Raw genomic sequence first — 19,423 nt, forward strand, 5'->3', positions numbered from 1 at the left:
CATGTGGGAATATGACCCTGAACCTTTGTTCTAAAGAGTTTGTCAGCATCAGGGGCATCATATCCTCTCTGTAAAGCTATTACAACAGCTGGGTCAGGGGGTGAATGGAGGACTAACCCCAGGGATGCTTTGAGCCAAAGATTTGTCCTGGCCTTACTACCAATCCCACCCCCCACAAATCCTCCTGCTATTCCAGTTAATGCCCATCTTCTGTGCCCACTGTTGTGGAGTAATGCGAAAAGAAGAGGTGAGAAGGAGAGAGAAAATGAGAGATGAAGGCACTTGTGTCAGGTCATGGAGCAAGGGGATAAGAGAGGTGCATTTGTCAGTCTGGGCTAGGTGATGTCAATCCAGCAATCTGCTGCAAATGGGGAAGGGTCTCAGCAAAAAGGATTGGTGTGCATTACATTGAAATAAGAAACGTGAATGTTATAGCAAGACGATGCCAGATTCAGAGAGCCAGATCTTCAGCTCTGCCATAGCTCCTTTGTGCTGTTCTGGTCGTGCAAAGGGACGTAAAGCCGTTTTAACCAGCTCCCTTGGGGATTCCTTGTGCAATGAGAATCACCAAGCAATGCAGAGCCAGCCCAGTCTTCATAACAACCCCTTCCCCCAGAAAAGGGGGTGGGGCCTAGTGAAAGGGGGTGGGGCCTGAACGCCACTGCTCTCTGACAATCCCTAGCTAGAATGTCCCCTTTGATACGTGGGTATCGGGGTGTGACTAAATTTGGGCCAGGGGCCAAACCAGCTCCCTGGCTGGCGCCAGGATTGGACAGCCACAAAGATGGAGTAAAATCACCTTTGTCTCCCAGCTTCTCCTCCTGTCCCAAGTGCAGCTTGGTGAGACCAGAGGACGTGACCAGGAGTTTAAAGGACATTTAGTGAAGACAGGAGTCAGAATGCATCAGTTTTGTACAAAAAGCTCCCTATATTTAATATAATTTTACCAAGTAAACTGTTTACTTATGTCTAGGAAATTATTTACAGAGGATGATTTAGGGATATTCCGTACACTAGGTTGATAAAACTCAGAATAAACTTCTTGCATATGCATGTGGTTGCATTTGTGTAGTTTACCCATCCAAAAATATTTTTAGGATGGGAATTATTTTAACAGCAAATCCAGACCCAAGCCAGAAAAGTCATACATAATTCATGAATAAATAATTACAATTCATAAACCCCTCGAGCCTGGTTCTAACATAGCACACTCTTTTCTATCTAGGGTTAGGAAATGAATTGGGAGCATTGCTGCTATTTTTGGTAGTTACTCCTGTGTGTCCGCGATGGACTGAATCTGTCTCTCTATATAACTAGATTAGTTCCATTCATCCATACAGAAGAGGAGCAATAAACACTAAAAAGATTAAATTCGTAATGAGTCAAAAAATGAGTGAACTGAACCCACGACTGTTTGAGGAGTGTTCATCATCAAATTTAAAGACGTTAATTTTCCTTGTGATTCACTTTACTGGTACTTTCTTCAAGTTCATTTTCACTGTGGCAATGCAAAGTTGATGATCACTGCCTACAAATGCCCTTCTGTATACTTGGATGTCTTGAGGTGACGATCAGAACTTTATTCATATGATTTTTGCATAAGAACATAAGAAAGGCCGTACCGGGTCAGACCAAAGATTCATCTAGCCCAGTATCCTGTCTACCAACAGTGGCCAATGCCAGGTGCCCCAGAGGGAGTGAACCTAACAGGCAATGATCAAGTGATCTCTCTCCTGCCATCCATCTCCACCCTCTGACAGACAGAGGCTAGGGACACCATTCCTTACCCATCCTGGCTAATAGCCATTAATGAACTTAACCACCATGAATTTATCCAGTTCTCTTTTAAACTGTTATAGTCCTAGCCGTCACAACCTCCTCAGGTAAGGAGTTCCACAAGTTGACTGTGCGCTGCATGAAGAAGAACTTCCTTTTATTTGTTTTAAATAGGGGGGAGGGATAGCTCAGTGGTTTGAGCATTGCCCTGCAAAACCCAGGGTTATGAGTTCAATCCTTGAGGGGGCCACTTAGGGATCTGGGGCAAAAATCAGTACTTGGTCCTGCTAGTGAAGGCAGAGGGCTGGACTCAATGACCTTTCAGGGTCCCTTCCAGTTCTATGAGATATGATATGATATAAACCTGCTGCCTATTAATTTCATTTGATGACCCCTAGTTCTTGTATTATGGGAATAAGTAAATAACTTTTCCTTATCCACTTTCTCCACATCACTCATGATTTTATAGACCTCTATCATATCCCCCCTTAGTCCCCTCTTTTCCAAGCTGAAGAGTCCTAGCCTCTTTAATCTCTCCTCATATGGGACCCATTCCAAACCCTTAATAATTTTAGTTGCCCTTTTCTGAACCTTTTCTAGTGCCAGTATATCTTTTTTGAGATGAGGAGACCACATCTGTACGCAGTATTCAAGATGAGGGCATACCATCGATTTATATAAGGGCAATAATATATTCTCAGTCTTATTCTCTATCCCCTTTTTAATGATCCCTAACATCCTGTTTGCTTTTTTGACCGCCTCTGCACACTGCGTGGACATTTTCAGAGAACTATCCACGATGACTCCAAGATATTTTTCCTGACTTCTTGTAGCTAAATTAGCCCCCATCATATTGTACGTATAGTTGGGGTTATTTTTTCCAATGTGCATTACTTTACATTTATCCACATTAAATTTCATTTGCCATTTTGTTGCCCAATCACTCAGTTTTGCCATCAGGTGAGAACCACGTTGTTTTAAGGTGGTGTATGATGGAGTATCCTTCTAACAATAAGATGGTTCAGTTGACATAATTCAAGAAAGTGTTCACTGTTAAGTGAGCCGGTTTCACTTATGCCCATTGTGTGTCATGTCATGATTTTCTCTCCCCCCCCCCCCCCCCCAGCATTTCTATCACCCATAACAATGAAAATATCATCATGTGGGACTTGCTGATGAGGTTCTGCAGAATGTTATAAAAAGTATCCTTATCATCATCATTGTATTCTCTTGTTGGGGCGTAGCATTGAATGATGGTCATTTTCATACAGCGTGTCTGAAATCTTGCTCATATCATTCTGTCATTCACTGGTTGCCAGTCTTGTGCAGCATCATTCCAGAACAATGCAGCTTCTTCTGTACCTCCAGTACTCTTCTGCCCTTGAGTAAATTTTAGTTTTATTGTTGCCTGTGGTGAGGGCCTACATTGTCTCATCTGCCCACTGTAGTCATTGGCAGATCCTGCTGCTCGCTGGCTCCCCGCTCTGTGAAGGATTAATTGCGTAAATTGACCGGATTCTCTGCTCACCCTGAACTCTTGTTGAGTTATTCACATGTAGTTATCAGACAGTATTGTGGCCAAATTTTGGCTGCTCTTGTGAGAATGCAGGGAACAAACTTCCCAGTGCTTGTGCTCTTTGTGTGCAAGCTATGGGGCTGGATTGGGCATGGATGTCATTGCTCGAACAGTGATGCATCTCAGAGGAGATGCTGTCCAACCACAAGGGAACACATGCTGCTCCACCAAAAAAGAAAAATTAAATGTTCTTCTAGACACATTCCCATCAATGACTGTGGAGACATTCTATCTGCCTAAGTGCTCCACAGGTAGAACATCTCTGTTCACTGCTGGGGATTTGCACCTCCACACACGGGCAAAATCCAACAATGCTGTGATTGTAAAAGCCATAATCTGGGCCTGGATGCTTTATTACCATTGTTTCTGTTGGTGATCACTTGCTTTGCATGCGTTGCTTCATGGTAACTAATTCAGTTACCTAATGACCTCACTGAAATGTTAGGACCAAGGGTTATTGGTCTAGAGCCTTATGGCATATTATGTTTGCTTTCATCTCAGCATTTATTTTCTCTCGTGTTGTTTCAGGTCCCTTCTTGGAGTTTCCGGCATTCCTGAATGACTCTCTGGAAGTCCTTTATCTAAATGACAATCAGCTAGACACCATCCCACAATCCATTTGCCTTCTGAAAGGTCTAACAGAGCTTTATTTAGGGAAGTAAGTACATGCCATGAAAAGCCACATTATTACTCTGCTGCTTTGACGATCAAACTTCTCTCTTAGGCTACATCTACACTACAAGCCGGGGATGTGATTCCCAGCTCCGTTAGATAGACTCATGCTAGCTCTCATTGAGCTAGCAGGCTACAAATACTAGTGTAGACATGGTAACTCGGGCAACAGCAAGCAGCAGCATGGGTTAGCCACCCCCAAGTACAACCCCACCCAGGCCCAGACCCAGACCCTGCTCAAGCCCAATCTCCAAATGTAGACGTAGCCTTAGAGTCGAGGGGATGAACCACATGTAAAGTCAGAGGGAGTTGAAGGCACTCAGCACCTCATAGGATTGGGCCCATAGATTTGTATAATTAGGTTGGAGATTTTAACCTTTAAACTCTAGAGCAAGGACAGTGGTTCTAATGGGCTGAGCAGAGAACTGGATGCTGCTAACCTGAACGCTAATCCTGACTCTCCACTGTCTCCTTCTGTAGCCTTGAGCCTTAACCATTCTGCTCAAGCTTTCTCATTTATAAACTGGAGATGATGATACGTACCTGCCTCACAGGGTTAATTAAATTTTACAAAGCACTTTGAAGATGAAAAGCGCTATGGAAGTGCTGAGTATTCTTATGAAAATGTTAATGGAAGAGAGAGGCAGATCTTTGTGAAGAGAGAATTGTGTAATATGGGAGCCCATAACAGTAGCTACGTACTTACAAAGCCCGGTTGTTGGTAGATGTATTTATTTTTCCAACAGTAATCCTGGTATCCGAGAGCTCCCTCCAGAGCTTGGACAGCTGGCTAATCTTTGGCAGCTGGATATTGAGGAACTAAATATCAGCAACATTCCTGCAGAGATCATAAAAGAGGGTAAGTCTGTATTCTCCACTTATTTTAATAAATTCATCTCTTTAAACAGGTCATCCGAATCACTTTTTTTTAATCGTCTTGAACAGGAAAGAACTGTATCTGCATAGGGAATGTTAAAAGGAATTGCATAGGGAACTTCCCACACAGTGCAAAGTCAACCCCAGGACACAACAGGGGAGGGGTCCAGGCCCTTCCTTGGCAATGGATGCTACCACACAGTGTCTTCCGGTCTCTCCAGTGGAAGAGGAGTGGACATGGGGAGAGGTTCCAGTTTCTCTGAGGAGAGGGATGGGGAGGTAGGAAGAGATCTAGGCTGGTTCCGATTTCTTCAGTGGCAGGGGGAGTGACTGAGAGACCCCAGTTGATCTCCCTCACCCAGGGCCAGTCCTTGGAGATGGGGAAGAAGCAGCTATTGAATCTGTCAGCCACCAGCATGGCCTGAAGTGGGGGCTGCATCTCTTTCTGGGGCTTTGGCTCCCAAGACACCTTGCATCTGGCTCCCTGTTTATCAGAACCCTGTGAACCATCTCCTAATGCAGCCTCCTCCACCTCTTCTGGTTCCAGGCCCCCATCTTGGGAAAATTCTGGTTGCACCACTGTTCAACCCTCAATGTGAAACACCAACCATTGGTTCCATTTACAAAAGATTTTTATGTCAGAAGAATGACCTGTAAATGCAATCTTTTGTTGGCAATATATTATGCCAGAGAACTTTTGTGGTGGATTTTATAGGATTGTAAATAGTTTATAATATTTTGACAGCCCTTTTCAAGTATTTTGCAGTAATGGCCCAAAACACTGCAGAGTAACATTATTGTGTAAGCTGTCATGTTTTGGACCAATTAAAACAGCACAGTCTTTTATTTTAAAAAAACTATTTTTTCTTAAATAAAGTGCTGTGGTCTAAACCTAGTTTTAAGTAGAAACATGAAAGTATAAGAATGTACTGAGTATATGCCAATGCTGTATTAGTGTTTTATGTTCCTTTGAGCTTTTGAAGAGCGAAAACGAAAGTATTTTTTTTTCTCTTTACACTGGCTCACTGTAGCCTCTTGCTGTGCTGACCTTTTGGTGGGATCAGGTCTGTCCATTAAGAATTTCGTTCCTTTTGTTTATTCTCTGAGCCCTTTCGATCAACAGAGAAACTGCAGTGAAAATACTTATACTACTGGCATGCCTGCTGCACTAGATTTTAAATGGCCCTGCGGCACTTTTTCACATTGCTAACCACAGGATATGTCCACCCTTTTTTCCAATAGGCCCTAAAACAATATTAGCATACTTGCGGGCACAGCTGCGCAAAGCAGAGAAATGCAAGCTGATGAAGATGATTATTGTCGGTCCTCCACGGCAGGGAAAGTCAACACTTATAGAGATCTTGCAGACAGGGAAAGCGCCACAGATGATGCACAGTGACGCCACCATACGGACAACAAAATGGGAGCTTCAGAAACCAGCTGGACTCAAAGCCAAGGTGAATAATGGTCAGAGATACTTCGCTAGTGTAGAATGGTTTGGAGCAGGAAGGATCTCCACTGGCCCTTAAAACAGTGCTAGACTGACTTCATTATCCTTAAATCAGACCTTGTAGATGGTGTTAATTTACTCTTGTGACTCACCATTTCCTTTGGCAGCTTGCTTCATTGTCCAGTTGTCTACATTCCTACACTGTAGTTAAAATGTTTTTGTTAGTACAGCCTAAAGCTCTTTCTTCTAGTTCGCTCTTTGCTTAGTGGTCTCTGCCCTCTTTAAAACCTCCTTTATTCAGTGCTTAATTTGTAATGAAAGACATAGCAGGGCACAAGCAATTTTTTTACATTCATAACTGATGCAGGAAGCCCGGAGGTGCCGGGGCTATGAACTGCCATGCCTAGAGTTGCCGGGGCTCAGCTCTGGCAAGCCCTGGCACAAATTAAGCACTGCCTGTGTTTATCACTAGTCATTTCTCACATCTTCCCTTTCTATTAAACATGCCCAGTTCTGACAACCCTTCATCATTTTTTTTCTGGGCACTAAGTCCAGATCCACAAAGGTATGTGGGCTCCTAACTCCCCTTGAAATCAAGTGAATCTAAGGAGAGTCATCTAACTGCCTTTGATTTCAGTGGGCATTAGGAACTTAATCCATGTAGGCACTTTTGAAAATCCCATTAGGTGCCTGTCTGCATCTTAGGTAGCTAGTTACCTTTGAAAATCTGACTCAAGGAACTGATTGAAATCAATGGCCTATTTGCCAGCTTCCAAGTGGAAAATAAGGATTTGGAAGAGAAATGAGTGGTCATAGACATAAGATACTGCTTTCCTAGGTAATGCATTGAGAAGAATGTACACTCTTGAGCAGAGAGAGCATGGTGAAACCAAATATTGCTTATAACCAGTGGCTGTAGCACCACTTTCAGGACTGCAGCAGAACAACTGTGTTCAAATCTTCAGCTGGCCAAGAGCTTTTTTCCCCTAAACTGTTTGTTTCAAGACACTGATCCCGCCCCATTTTTGGCAAACCATATGCCATTTTTTAAATAGATGCTTACCATATGAAAGATTAAATCAGGCTCTGTGAGGCAAGCTCCTGTGGCGAAAAGGGGGAACAGTTTAAAAAGAAAATTTCCAATAGAAAACAGATGCTGCAAAACATTTTTTAGATTGGTGGAAAAGGGAAAGACATTTCTGCCAGTCCTTATGATAAAACCCTATAGAGTTTAATTGGGATGAGACCAGTAGGATCCTATAGAAACATAACAGAATTTACTGTACAATCCTATGGAATTTAATGGAGAATGATCTTTTATGGGCTAGTTGAACTAACTTATAGAATTGAAAAGCAGGGATGAATTCTGTAGGGCTCAAATCAGCTATAGAAATGTAAACATTTTCTATTTGGTCCCATGGAACTTTTCCTTAAGGCTAGGGTGTTCTTTTCCATTCTTTCTAAGTTGGGTGCAGTGAGTCACAGCCCAGTGAAAGAACATGGCGATGTTTGTATGTTGAACAGAGAGCCCTGGAGATACAAATCTTTCAAGAATTAGCATCGGTGGAGCACCATTCAATTAACCAAGCTGTCTCCTGCATTTCTGCAGAATGCAGCCTGCAGACAACACTTCACTGATCAGGAAAATCCAGTTTGAGGTCTTAGGCCTTTAAAGTGGAATTTAATATTCTGACAAAGTTATTGACTGATCTGCAAAGGACTAGAATCCTGTAAACAATGGGTCTGGTTCCTACCTCACTTACAATGGTGTGACTGTTATTTTGAGTGGAATCATTCTTGATTTACACCAATATGAGGTCAGTATCAGGCCCTGTCTAGCCATAAGACTCTGCTCTTACTAACACTGAATTCCACCCAGGACAGTAGAAATGAGCCTTCTCCTTCAGATGCATCACAAGGGGCGGGAACACAGGGCTGTTCTCGGGCTCCCACACCCTGGCGCAGTGGAGGGGCCCAGACTCCCTGGCCCGGCTCTGGCTTCTGCCTTGGACGGGGCTTCAGGGGGAAGAGGAGCGGCAGATGTGGGCCACAGAGGGGGCGGGGCCTCAGGGCCCCCCACTTTTAGGAAGAATCCATTGCCCCTGGCGTGTACGGACAAATACACAAAAGATACTGAGATACTACACTGATGGGGGTTTATAAGCACCATAGATAGAACCCAAGCTGTAGGGGGCAGAGTCATATCCAGTACTTCCTATCAAATTCACAGGAGTCTGGATTTGAGAGTGCTCTTTTGGCCCCACCTCTGGCATTACACTGCAGCTGGCATCAGGGTTTCTAATGACATCCAGCAGGTGTTAATCAGTGGCATGAGAAGCTTTGAACGCCAAAGTATCTAGACAGATCCTGCCCTTCTTCAATGTAAACTCAGCCTTGATGGGAATCGGGACTAAGGGTACGTCTACATTTCGAGCTGGAGGTGTATTCACACCAGCTCGAGACATACCTGTGCTAGCTCTGATCAAGCTAGCGTGCTAAAAATAGAAATGTAGCAGCAGTGGTAGGAGGGGCTTGTCGCCCACGTATGTGCCTAGCATCTTGGACAGGATTGTACTCAAGGCAGCTAGGCCCTGCTGCTGCTTGTGCTGCTACAGCTGCTCTGTTTTTGGCTCAGTAGCTCGACCAGGGTTTTCCCCTCCAGCTCAAGGTGTAGACATACCGTCTGCGGAATGAAAATGGTTTCTGCAGGGGGCTTCCCTCTACCCCAGGTCTCTCTGATGCACTTTGGGCTAACTAGCTTTAGCAAGTCTATCAAATATGCCACAATCAAGTATGGAAACAGTTCCTATTCCTGAGCCAGTGAATTACATGGCTCAGAATCAGTCTTTTGTTCATGCTGGAGCATTAGCTGGAGACTTACCAGTATCAACGGTGCCACTATAGTCTTAGCAGCAAGTGATTAGTTCTGATTTCCTGCGTGGAAGTGGCAGCCACATTTAATAATTGCTTGTGGATTTTGATTTCCTTGAGGCACAATTGCAACATCGATACCGTTCTAATGTCATACATTATGCAGACACCCAGGCCTCGGTTTAGACGTCAGCTGTTATCGCCCCGTGACGTACTGTAGCTGTTTTATTTGACCACTTCTCTTTGTCTAAGTAGATTGATTCAGTGCAATTCAATGTCTGGGATATCGGGGGCCCAGCAAGCATGTCGACAGTCAATCAGTGTTTCTTCACGGACAAAGCATTGTATGTAGTTGTATGGAACTTGGCACTAGGGGAAGAAGCTGTTGCAAACCTTCAGTTCTGGTTGCTGAACATTGAGGTAAGAAGTCACTTTGGGTTGTGGGATTCTTTTAGTAGCATTTCTGTCCGTCAGTGGGGATGTTTTACACTCATTTAGAACCTCTCTTATAAGCTCAGCTATCTGTGAATGTTATGTTGTTCTTGGGATATAAATTGCCATTGTACCATAGATAGGTCACTACACTTAATGGTTTAAATTCATCACCTATGCACATCGGAGAGTGAAACAAAAGCTGATTCGTAAATTCAGACTAAGCCAAAGCGGCAAATACTCATTAGTGCCTAGTCAGTTTGGGTTGAGGGGGATTTCTAAGCAGTTTCTATCTTGTGCTGGTTAGTCGCATTTATTCTAGTCTTCTGGCCCAGAGATGTTCTGTTTTAACATTTTTTTAGTGCAGATATGTAGGTCTCCAGTGCTCTCTATGGCTGAATTCCATTCCAATGCATAAAGATAGGGCTGAGATTCAGTGTTCAGTGGTGTTTGGATCTGGAGATTGAGTTAATACCAGAACAGAGAGTCTGGTTACACTGGAACCATGGGGTGTGACACTAGCTTGTGTAGACACTTCCAAGTTAGCGTTAATCGAGCTAGTTCGGGTACCAGAGCAGTGAAACGGTTGCGGCACGCACATAATTACCCAGAATTCCTGGGGGCTTCTAACGCCTGTGCTGAAGAATGTACTGTTGTAGCTTCACTGCTCTGATACCTGAGCTAGCTAGAGAAAAGGCAGCTCTGGTATTTCTGCTTGGCAGCAGATACCCATAAGTGTAGTGTGGGCGTACCCTGAGAATGGGGCTAGCAACACAGTTTGATTCTGGATCTGAATTTCCCCAAAGTTGTTTGTAACCCCCTAACCAGGGGTTAGGTTCAGACGTGATCCCATTGAGTTTGGTGAAATGTATTCCTTGACATCTGATCACTTGTCAGTTCCGTACAGTACATAGCCTGGGTGCAAATCAGGGTCCATTTTTTTCCTTTCAGGCCAAAGCCCCAAATTCTGTCGTGTTAGTGGTAGGAACACACCTTGACCTTATTGAAACTAAATTTCGCGTTGAGAGGATAGCAACTCTTAGAGCATATGTCCTGGCTCTTTGTCGCTCTCCTTCTGGATCAAGAGCTACTGGCTTTCCAGATATCACATTCAAGCACTTACAGTAAGTACAATATCCCTAAATATCGCTGTGTCTCAACCAATGGGTTATACTTTATGGCCCCTAAATGTAAGTAGCTTTTGTAAATATTTTGTTTCCTTGCCAACAATAGATCTAAAAACTCATTAGCTTTGTACTTCATTTGTATTTTGGATTTTTTCTGGTATAATTAAAGAGAGAAGTATGGCATGCTATAGTGGTCTCAGAGGCAGGAACTGAGTTCTAATCACAGCTGTGACCTTGGGCAAATCACTTACACTGCCTTCATTGCCCCTCATTTTCCCTCTAAGTAAAATAAGGATAAAGTTTATTAACTAACTCACAGGGGAGTTGTATCCATTGAGTGATTAATGTTGCAAACACTTTAAAGATAAAGATGGCAACTTTCTATAAGATCTAAGCATTATTACTGCCAATTAGCAATAGATTGATGGGATTTGCAATATTTGCAAGATAAATGCCTTTATAACTTTACAACACTATGATTACATATTAGTTGCATTCTCGTAGCAACTAGGATTCCTGGTCCTGGACCAGGACCCCATTGTGCTAGGTGCTGTACAAACCCAGAACAAAAAGCTGGCTCCTGCCCCAATGGCTTACAGTCTACATCATTTTTTATTTTAGAAAGGCCAAAGAGTCGTCGACTGCTCATATATAATCAGGTCATGGAGTTCAACCCAGCTCTCTCACGTCTGCCTGGTGAGAGAGTGCACTTGAGGAACACAGAATCCTTGGGCAGGGAAATTGAATAGATGACTTACATTTCCCAGGGTCCAAGCCATGTGCGATTGCTGAGCACTGTGGTGATACAGTAGCAACTTGTCACTGACCCCTAACAGCTGGAAATTCCTGATATCTCTGGTGGGAACAGTTGACTAGGCCCAGTAGCTGATGTTCAATTCCCATAGCTGGGAAATGGGGTATGCTGCTGCACCAGCTGCTCGCACTCTGCACACACTGTCAGTGTGAAGCGCTCTGCTGTGACATTCTGCATCTGGTAAACAGACACTGCATTGAGCTTCCCAGCCTCCTGTATCCGCCCCGAAGTCAGGAAAACCACCTGATGCTTGGTGTATGGCCTAGCTCCCACCCAGGCAGAGCGTTCACACTCTCAGAGCGGCTCCTTTTATCCGTGTGCAATAGGCCTTGTATTTCCTACCTGCTCTGAAACTAGGTCCAGGACACACACTTGTGAGTCCAGCTTTTACCTGGGCCTACCCTGCATACGGTGCTGGCTGCACTAGCAGCATATCACTGAATTTAATGGTGCTGCACTTTACCATGGTACCATCATTTCCTACTCACTCTCATTACAGCCGCTCTCTTGCCCCAGCAAAGCAGCCCGCCCGGACCTCTCTCTCTCTAAAGGGAACTCCCTTCACCCTGACCCTGAACTCTCATTAATATTCTTGCTCAAACTCTCCGCAGCACAGTCTGCTCTCAGCTCCTGTCTGCCTCCAGACTCCTGTCCAGCTTTCCTCATTCATTTCCTCTCAGCTGGAGACACTATGACCACTTCCTTCCCGCAACCCCCACCCCAACCCCAAACAATTTCATTCATTCACCATCATTCACCTGGAGCTGGCAGGAACGTGGCTCCCCAGAGCACTACTGGGGGACAGCCAGAGTAGTTGCCGAATGCCTTTGTGCGCGTGAGACAAAAGCACTCTTATCGGCCATTCATTCAGCTCCCGGCTGTGTGAGCGCATACTTCCCCCCATCCTCCTGCCCCCCACCACTCAATGGCCAGGGTTTAAAATACAGGATACTCCTTTAAAACAAATTTCTTCCCCTTCCCTCCCTCCCTCCCTCCCTCCCTCCCTCCCCACCACATGTGGAATCGGTAAGAAAGAGTCTTTATGGGGAGAAGCAGAAGAGGAGTGCTCCTGTGCAGCAAACAAGGAGGCCAGGAATAGCATGATATGGAGACAGGCATTTCCTAGCTGTAAGAGAATGGAGAAGGCCAGCTTGTAGGGACTCAGCATAAAGGAGGTCCAGCCAGCTGCATTTTGTGCCGGACCTAGGGTGGGGGAAAGGCAGCTGTGAGCCGCCATTCTGCCTCCCTGAACCTGAGGCTGGCCGAACCAGTTGGACAAGAACGGTCGCCTCTGGACTGCTGACATCTCATACTCCCGGCTCATCCCAGAGCATTGCCTATGCAGGGGGAGGAGAGTGGATGATAGAGAGCTGGATACATTGGCTTTGTACCACCGTGGCATTCCCCCGAGGGAGGGAGCTCTGTGTCCCTGAACAATGCACAGCACATGGCACTGGGAGGGCCAAGTTCTGAACCAATGTGTCTTTTTCTCACATTTCTTGGTATTTTTTCCCAAAGCCACGGACCCTCATTGAGAGCACCCTGCCTCCATCCCACCCCATTTATTCCAGCACCGGAAATTAGAAGTTCCAAATAACAGCTAAAGACATAGTGACATTAAGAGTCCATCTACACTGTAATTAAACATCTGCAGCTGGACCGTGTCAGCTGACTTGCGCTTGGGCTGTGGGGCTGTAAAATTGCTGTGTAGAAGTTCAGGTTTGGCCTGAAGCCCCGGCTCTGGGACCCTCCTGTCTCTCAGGGTCCCTGGGCTCAAACATCTAGACATCAATTTTACAATCCCATCGCCTGAGCCTGAGTCAGTGGACATGGGCCAGTTGCAGGTGTTTAATTGCAGTGTAGACAGACCCTAAAGGAAGGATCATAACCTGTATTAATGGCTCATAATCCTTCCCCCTGGTTTTCATTTGCAGTGAGCTCTCATGTAGGACCCTAGAAGGCCTTGATGGGCTCCGCCAGCTGATATTTCAAGTCACTTGCAACATGAAGGACGTCGGCAGCTCTATTTGCTCGCAGATGCTTGCAGCGAGATTGGTGAGTGGTTTTTTTGTTTTGTTTTGTTTTTTCTAATGAGAATCGTAGCGAACCTGGGTTATTTTTTGTTTTGTTTTATGTTTTTATGTTTGTTTTTTGGTTATAGCTATAGGAAATATATACAGTGTATCAGCAGCCATAAACTAACAACAAAAAAGCAAACACGAATATTGCAAGTGTATTTGATTTTGGAAAACAAACAAATTCATAAGCTTGCTTCTCAAACCTGTCTTTGAACCCAACTGCTGGGTAGCGTGATTGTTGTTTGGAATTGGTTGTGCTATTTTTCTGATGTGATTTACAGATACCAAGAAGTTACCTTAGTCTCCAAGAAGCCGTCCTAGCAGAACAACAGAAAAGGAGTCAAAATGATGATGTGCAGTATCTGACAGACAAACAAATAGAGCAAATCGTAGAGCAAACCCCTGGAAATGATATCAAAGACTATGAGGACTTACAAGCTGGTATGTCTGGGGAGCCCACTAATTGTTTCAAAGTTAACGTTCATTGGGATTTACAAATATTATGAGAATGAAAGTAGCTGCTGTTCAGATTGTTACTGTAAAAGATTCAGAATCTGTGCAGATCTGTATTCAGGTGATTGGTAATAATCCTGGGTAGTGAAATCAGTGTCTCCAGGGCCCTAAAATCTAGTCATATTCCATCTACTGTCATTAAAAAGGGCAGTCCTCTCCAAGTGACAACCATTCTGCTGCCAGTCTAGAATAGTATTGTGCGTGCTGCTAGTTTTAAGTACCATCTCTTTGTTGCCCACATGCTGTGACACGGTCTCAACCAGTCCCGCAGAAATGAATATTGACGTATTTTATTAAAACTGTCTTGAGTTTCAAGTATGAGGGACCAGTCCTGCAATCCTCACCCAAGCAGTACTCCCACCAATGGGAACTCTGCATCCGTGCAAACGGCAGGATCAGGGTCTGAGTTGCGGTGGGGCAGAGACCTGAAGAAGAGTTTGGTGTAGCCTGAAAGCTTGCATCTTGCCGACAATAAAGATGTATTTGCAGCTGTGTTGTAAGAAATGAGATCTAGTTAGCTGTAGCCTCTGCATGTAAATGCTATATGCTGGTTGTTGACTACATCCTGGCATGTTTCTGGTCTATTCATTGTCTGGATGAAGTGATCAAGGCTTTCTTCTAATCTGCTGTCTGTAGTATGGTTTCATAACACTGGTATCTTGCTCTTCTGTTTTTTTTTTTTACAGCCATCAGTTTCCTTATAGAAACAGGAACGTTGCTGCATTTCCCAGACACCAGCCATGGACTGAGAAACCTCTATTTCCTTGATCCAGTCTGGTTATCAGAATGTCTTCAGAGAATATTTAATATTAAGAGCTCAAAGTCTGTTGCTAAGAACGGATTAATCAAAGCGGAGGATTTCAGGATGTTGTTAGTTGGGACGGGGTTTACTGAACAAACAGAAGAACAGTATTTCCAGTTTCTGGCCAAGTTTGAAATTGCACTACCAGTAGCCAATAACAGGTATGTTGGTAATGATGATGAAGGCTAAGATTTTGTCATGGTTATTTTTAGTAAAAGTCACAGACAGGTCATGGGCAATGAACAAAAATTCACGGAAGCTGTCACCTGTCTGTGCCTTTTGTTGCTGCAGCTCCATGGTTTCCCCCCACTACCGTGGTGGCTGGGAGCTGTGGGGTTTCCCCCCACACCCGTCACTAGAACCTGAGAAGGGCCCCCATGAGGAGGCTGTCATCTGTCGCTGGAACCCTGCCCCACTGGCTGCCAGCTCCAGTCCCCTGGCCCCAGAGGCTGAAGCAGAAAATGTCACAGAGGTCTCTGGAAGTCAGGGATTCCGTGACATAAACGTAGCCTTAGTAATGATCACTGGTGATGGCTAAGCCAGAGGGAGAGCAAATGGTTATTTAGGTAGTGAATATTAGCCAGCCATGTCACTGGCAGAAGGTTCCATAGTTGTTTGCAGAATTGTTGTAGCTTTGTGGGTCCCAGGATGTGAGAGAGACAAGGCAGGTGACATAATATCTTTATATTGAACCAACTCCTGTTTATGGAAGGAACAAGCTTTCGAGCTACACAGACCTGAAGAAAAGCTCTGTGTAGACCTGAAAGTTTGCACCATCCACCAGCAGAAGTTGGTCCAAAAAGAGATACTGCTTCACCCAACTCATCTCCCTATAATTAGTTGTCATAGTGAAGATAGTCTCACCATTAGAAAGCATCGGACTATGTCAACTAGTTATAGTAGAAGATTGCAAAGACAAAGAGTATGTCCACGCTCTCAGGCGCTGACTTTTATTTTTCTGGGTAGATGCTCCACCCCTCCTCTGTCCTGAGGGCCCCGCCCCCACTCTGCCTCTTCTCCCGAGACCCACCCCTCATTCCACCTCTTCCCACTCCTGCTCCTCCCCTGAGGCCCCGCCCTCGCTCCGCCTCTTCCCATTTCTGCTCCTCCCCTGAGGCCCCGTCCTCAGGCTGCCTCTTCCCACCCCTGCTCCGTCCTCTCCCCCGAGACCCCTGCTCACCCACTGCTCTCCGCCCTCCCCTGAGTCCATCCTACTAGCCTCCAAACAACTGATCGGCTGCCCCATGAAACCTGTGGCTGGTGGGTACTGAGCACCCTCTAGTTTTTTTTCTGTGGGTGCTTGAGCCCCAGAGTACCCACCGAGTCGGCACTTGTGTCCACACTGGCACTAGAGGTGTAATTTCCAGCACGGGTAGACATCCCTGTGCTGGCTTTGATTGAGCTAGCGCACTAACAATTGCAGTGTAGCTGTAGCAGCATGGGCAGCCAGATAGGCTAGTCACCCCATGTACCGTTCCATCTGAATCCCTAGGTACGTATCCGAGGCGCAAGCAGCAGCAGCGACGCTGGTATTTTTAGTGTGCTAACTTGATCAATGCAAATATGTCTGCCCAAGCTGGAAATTACATCTCCTGTTCCAGTGTAGACCAGCTCAGAGTTCCACCAATGACTGCCTTACAGGAAATACGGACCATCTGATTCGAACAGATGATCCATGCTCCAGAGCAAGGCAGAAAACCTTTAGGTTCCCACTAGTATTGCGCTGGGGACAAATTGCTCCCAAATGTTGGTGATCACGTCAACCCTGAGAACAAGAGTTAAATATCTAATCCCCAGTTCAGTGAGCACAAGAAAGCACATTTTAAGTGACAAGGTTTATTTCTTACGATAAAACTCATCACTAGATATTCCTCCATGTGTTGCACTAGGAATTTGACATGTGGACCGTGTTCAGTTAAATGTTATTGAATCCCTTTCCCCATTCCCTTCTCCTCCCCACTATTTTTCTTTCTGTCTGTCGATTGTCTGTTTAATTAATAGTTAAGTCGTAACCGTATTGCCTTTCCGGTATAACATTTGCATGTCATTTCCTAGCTCTGCCGCTAGCACTGCTTCATCATTCGAAATCCCTCAGGAATTCTTAATGCTACTACAAGTGCTGCATTCTCAGCGTTGTCATTATGACTGTCAGTTACCCAGTCCCGGTTGCCAGCAAATTTTCTCAAGCTTAACACAGATAAAGCAATAATGTTTCTGCTTAATCCTAAATGCCTTTCCTGACTCCTTGTCCCTATCTGCCATTTTTCTCAAAGGCAATTACATTGTCCCTGGCTCAGTAGTAAGGAAAGGGGTTGTTATTTTATACTTTAACCGATCTATTTGGAGCCATCTAAGCTTCCTGGTTACAATACGCCGTCCCACTGTTGATGGAGAGTTGCTACAGTAGGTTGCATTAATTTTTGTGCCTGGCAGACCGGAGCAGTTATTTGTGATTGGGCTCTTGCAATTATTGTCTAGATTGCCTGATAGGGCTTTCCACACCCTGCAATTGGCAGAGAAAGCAGCTGCCAGTTTACATACTGAGAAGGGTGGACAGGGATACGTTTCACATATTTTCAAAATTTACATTGGCTGCTGCTCAAATGCTGTGTTGAATCTCCATCTGTATTATAAACCATTCTATGGGTTTGGTCCAGCAGACATCATTGGCCTTCATATTTCTTACATTCCTAGACATGTTTTTAGATCTGCTAAGGCAAATTTATTGGCTGTCACATGGTGTGTCCACTAGTTTTATGGAACAAGAGCTTTTAGTTTGATATGCTCTGCATCTCTTCTGGAATTCAATCTGCCTAAGATGTATGTAGCTCAGCCTTGTCTTGGTTTTTAAATTAAGGCTCAAAGCCTGACCGTTCTGTTTTCAGTTTACAGATTGAAGAAATGGAGGTTACTGTTTTAAATGCCAAAGGTGTTTTGTAGGATGATTCATTTTATCATATAAAATGTTATCATATATTATATGTACAATATACAAAAATATGTCCTTAAGATAGTCTGTTGTCTGGTGATGCATGGCTTTGTAAATTGATTATTCTAAAACAGACCTTCACGGGACACTATAGGTTTAACTGTGTAAGAGGGATTGTGATCTAGTGGCTAGAGCTTGGGACTTTGACCTAAGATTACCTTGTTGTTTTCCCATCTCTGCCACTGACACCTTGCTACCTTGGTTAAATCTTAGTCTTTTGCCTCAGTTTACCTTTCCAGGGTATAATACTGTAGAATTTAAAAAAATTCTGCAAAGGGGTTCTTTGTAAATGCTATTTATTTATTTATTTATTTATTTATTTATTTATTTATTTAGCCCCCTGAAGTTATATTTTTAGAAAAAAATCTTCTCCCTATGAAGCCATAATTTTGCTTCCACATTCAAAGAATAAAAAGAACTCTCACAATTCACAAAGGATAGAATTTAGCCAGCTGCATAGCTACTCGATTGTGACTACAAATCGGATATTTTGATGTCTAAATCTTGTCATTCATATGCACAATTTTGCCCATACAGTTGACTGTGAGTACAAAAGTCCAGGCTGGGCTGAGATCCCTTTAAATTAAATGTGTGGCTGTTAATGTATTTGTTGTAGTAGTACGTATCTGGGTTGAAAAGCGGTATTATTAGTAAGTATCAAAAGCCCATTTTAAAGGAGGGTTACACACAATTGGCTTTTTCGAGGACCGTTGCTAGAGCAGTCATTGAAAACTGTAATTTACCTAACTAATAACTTGTGCATGGATTTCTCTTGCAGATCAACAACCTCTCGTTTTGCTTTTCAAAATAGAAGTGTTCTCCTACCATATCTTAGCTTCTCAAATACGGTGCAATAGGACAGATCCATATTCTTTGCTTAACAACACATTTACAGAAGCTTTATGGAAACCAAAAGCTTTCTGTTCTACTGTAACTCTAACGTGGGTCTGACTCTCAAAAACAACCCAGCCCTTTTCTGTGGCTCTCATGGCGTGGAGTAGCTGGATTTCGGTCATAACTGGCCAGCTGAGAATTCCCCCAGAGAAAGGTTCTCTCAACTAGCAGAGCTGGCTGCTGTACCAGCTGCTCGCCTCCCCTACCTCAACATGGTGGCATATTGAGCGAGGAAAGGAGCTTGTCCAGGGCATGTAGGGGATAGGACAGAACTGTACTCAGCCAATTCTCAGCTGCATTATAATCCTTTAGGGGCCATATAGTAGATCAGTGTTTCCCAAACTTGGGACGCCGCTTGTGTAGGGAAAGCCCTTGGGGGGCCGGGCCGGTTTGTTTACCTGCTGCGTCCGCAGGTTCGGCCGATCACAGCTCCCACTGGCCGCGGTTCGTTGCTCCAGGCCAATGGGAGCTGCTGGAAGCGGCGGCCAGTACGTCCGTTGGCCCGCGCCACTTCCAGCAGCTCCCATTGGCCTGGAGCAGCGAACCGCGGCCA

General features: G+C 44.5%; 1 protein-coding gene across 1 annotated transcript in view; it reads left to right on the plus strand.

Moving 5' to 3' along the window:
* Positions 1-19,423, plus strand: part of LRRK1 (leucine rich repeat kinase 1) — a 71,097-nt gene that overhangs the window by 25,779 nt on the left and 25,895 nt on the right. Inside the window, exons 11-18 of the mRNA XM_034784902.1 lie at positions 3,881-4,010; positions 4,771-4,883; positions 6,143-6,357; positions 9,477-9,641; positions 10,605-10,777; positions 13,529-13,649; positions 13,954-14,113; positions 14,872-15,148. Coding sequence (XP_034640793.1) covers positions 3,881-4,010; positions 4,771-4,883; positions 6,143-6,357; positions 9,477-9,641; positions 10,605-10,777; positions 13,529-13,649; positions 13,954-14,113; positions 14,872-15,148 — 1,354 coding nt within the window. The remainder of the gene's footprint in view (positions 1-3,880; positions 4,011-4,770; positions 4,884-6,142; positions 6,358-9,476; positions 9,642-10,604; positions 10,778-13,528; positions 13,650-13,953; positions 14,114-14,871; positions 15,149-19,423) is intronic.

This window comes from Trachemys scripta, chromosome 10, assembly GCF_013100865.1.
Source record: "Trachemys scripta elegans isolate TJP31775 chromosome 10, CAS_Tse_1.0, whole genome shotgun sequence".
NCBI lineage: Eukaryota > Metazoa > Chordata > Testudines > Emydidae > Trachemys > Trachemys scripta.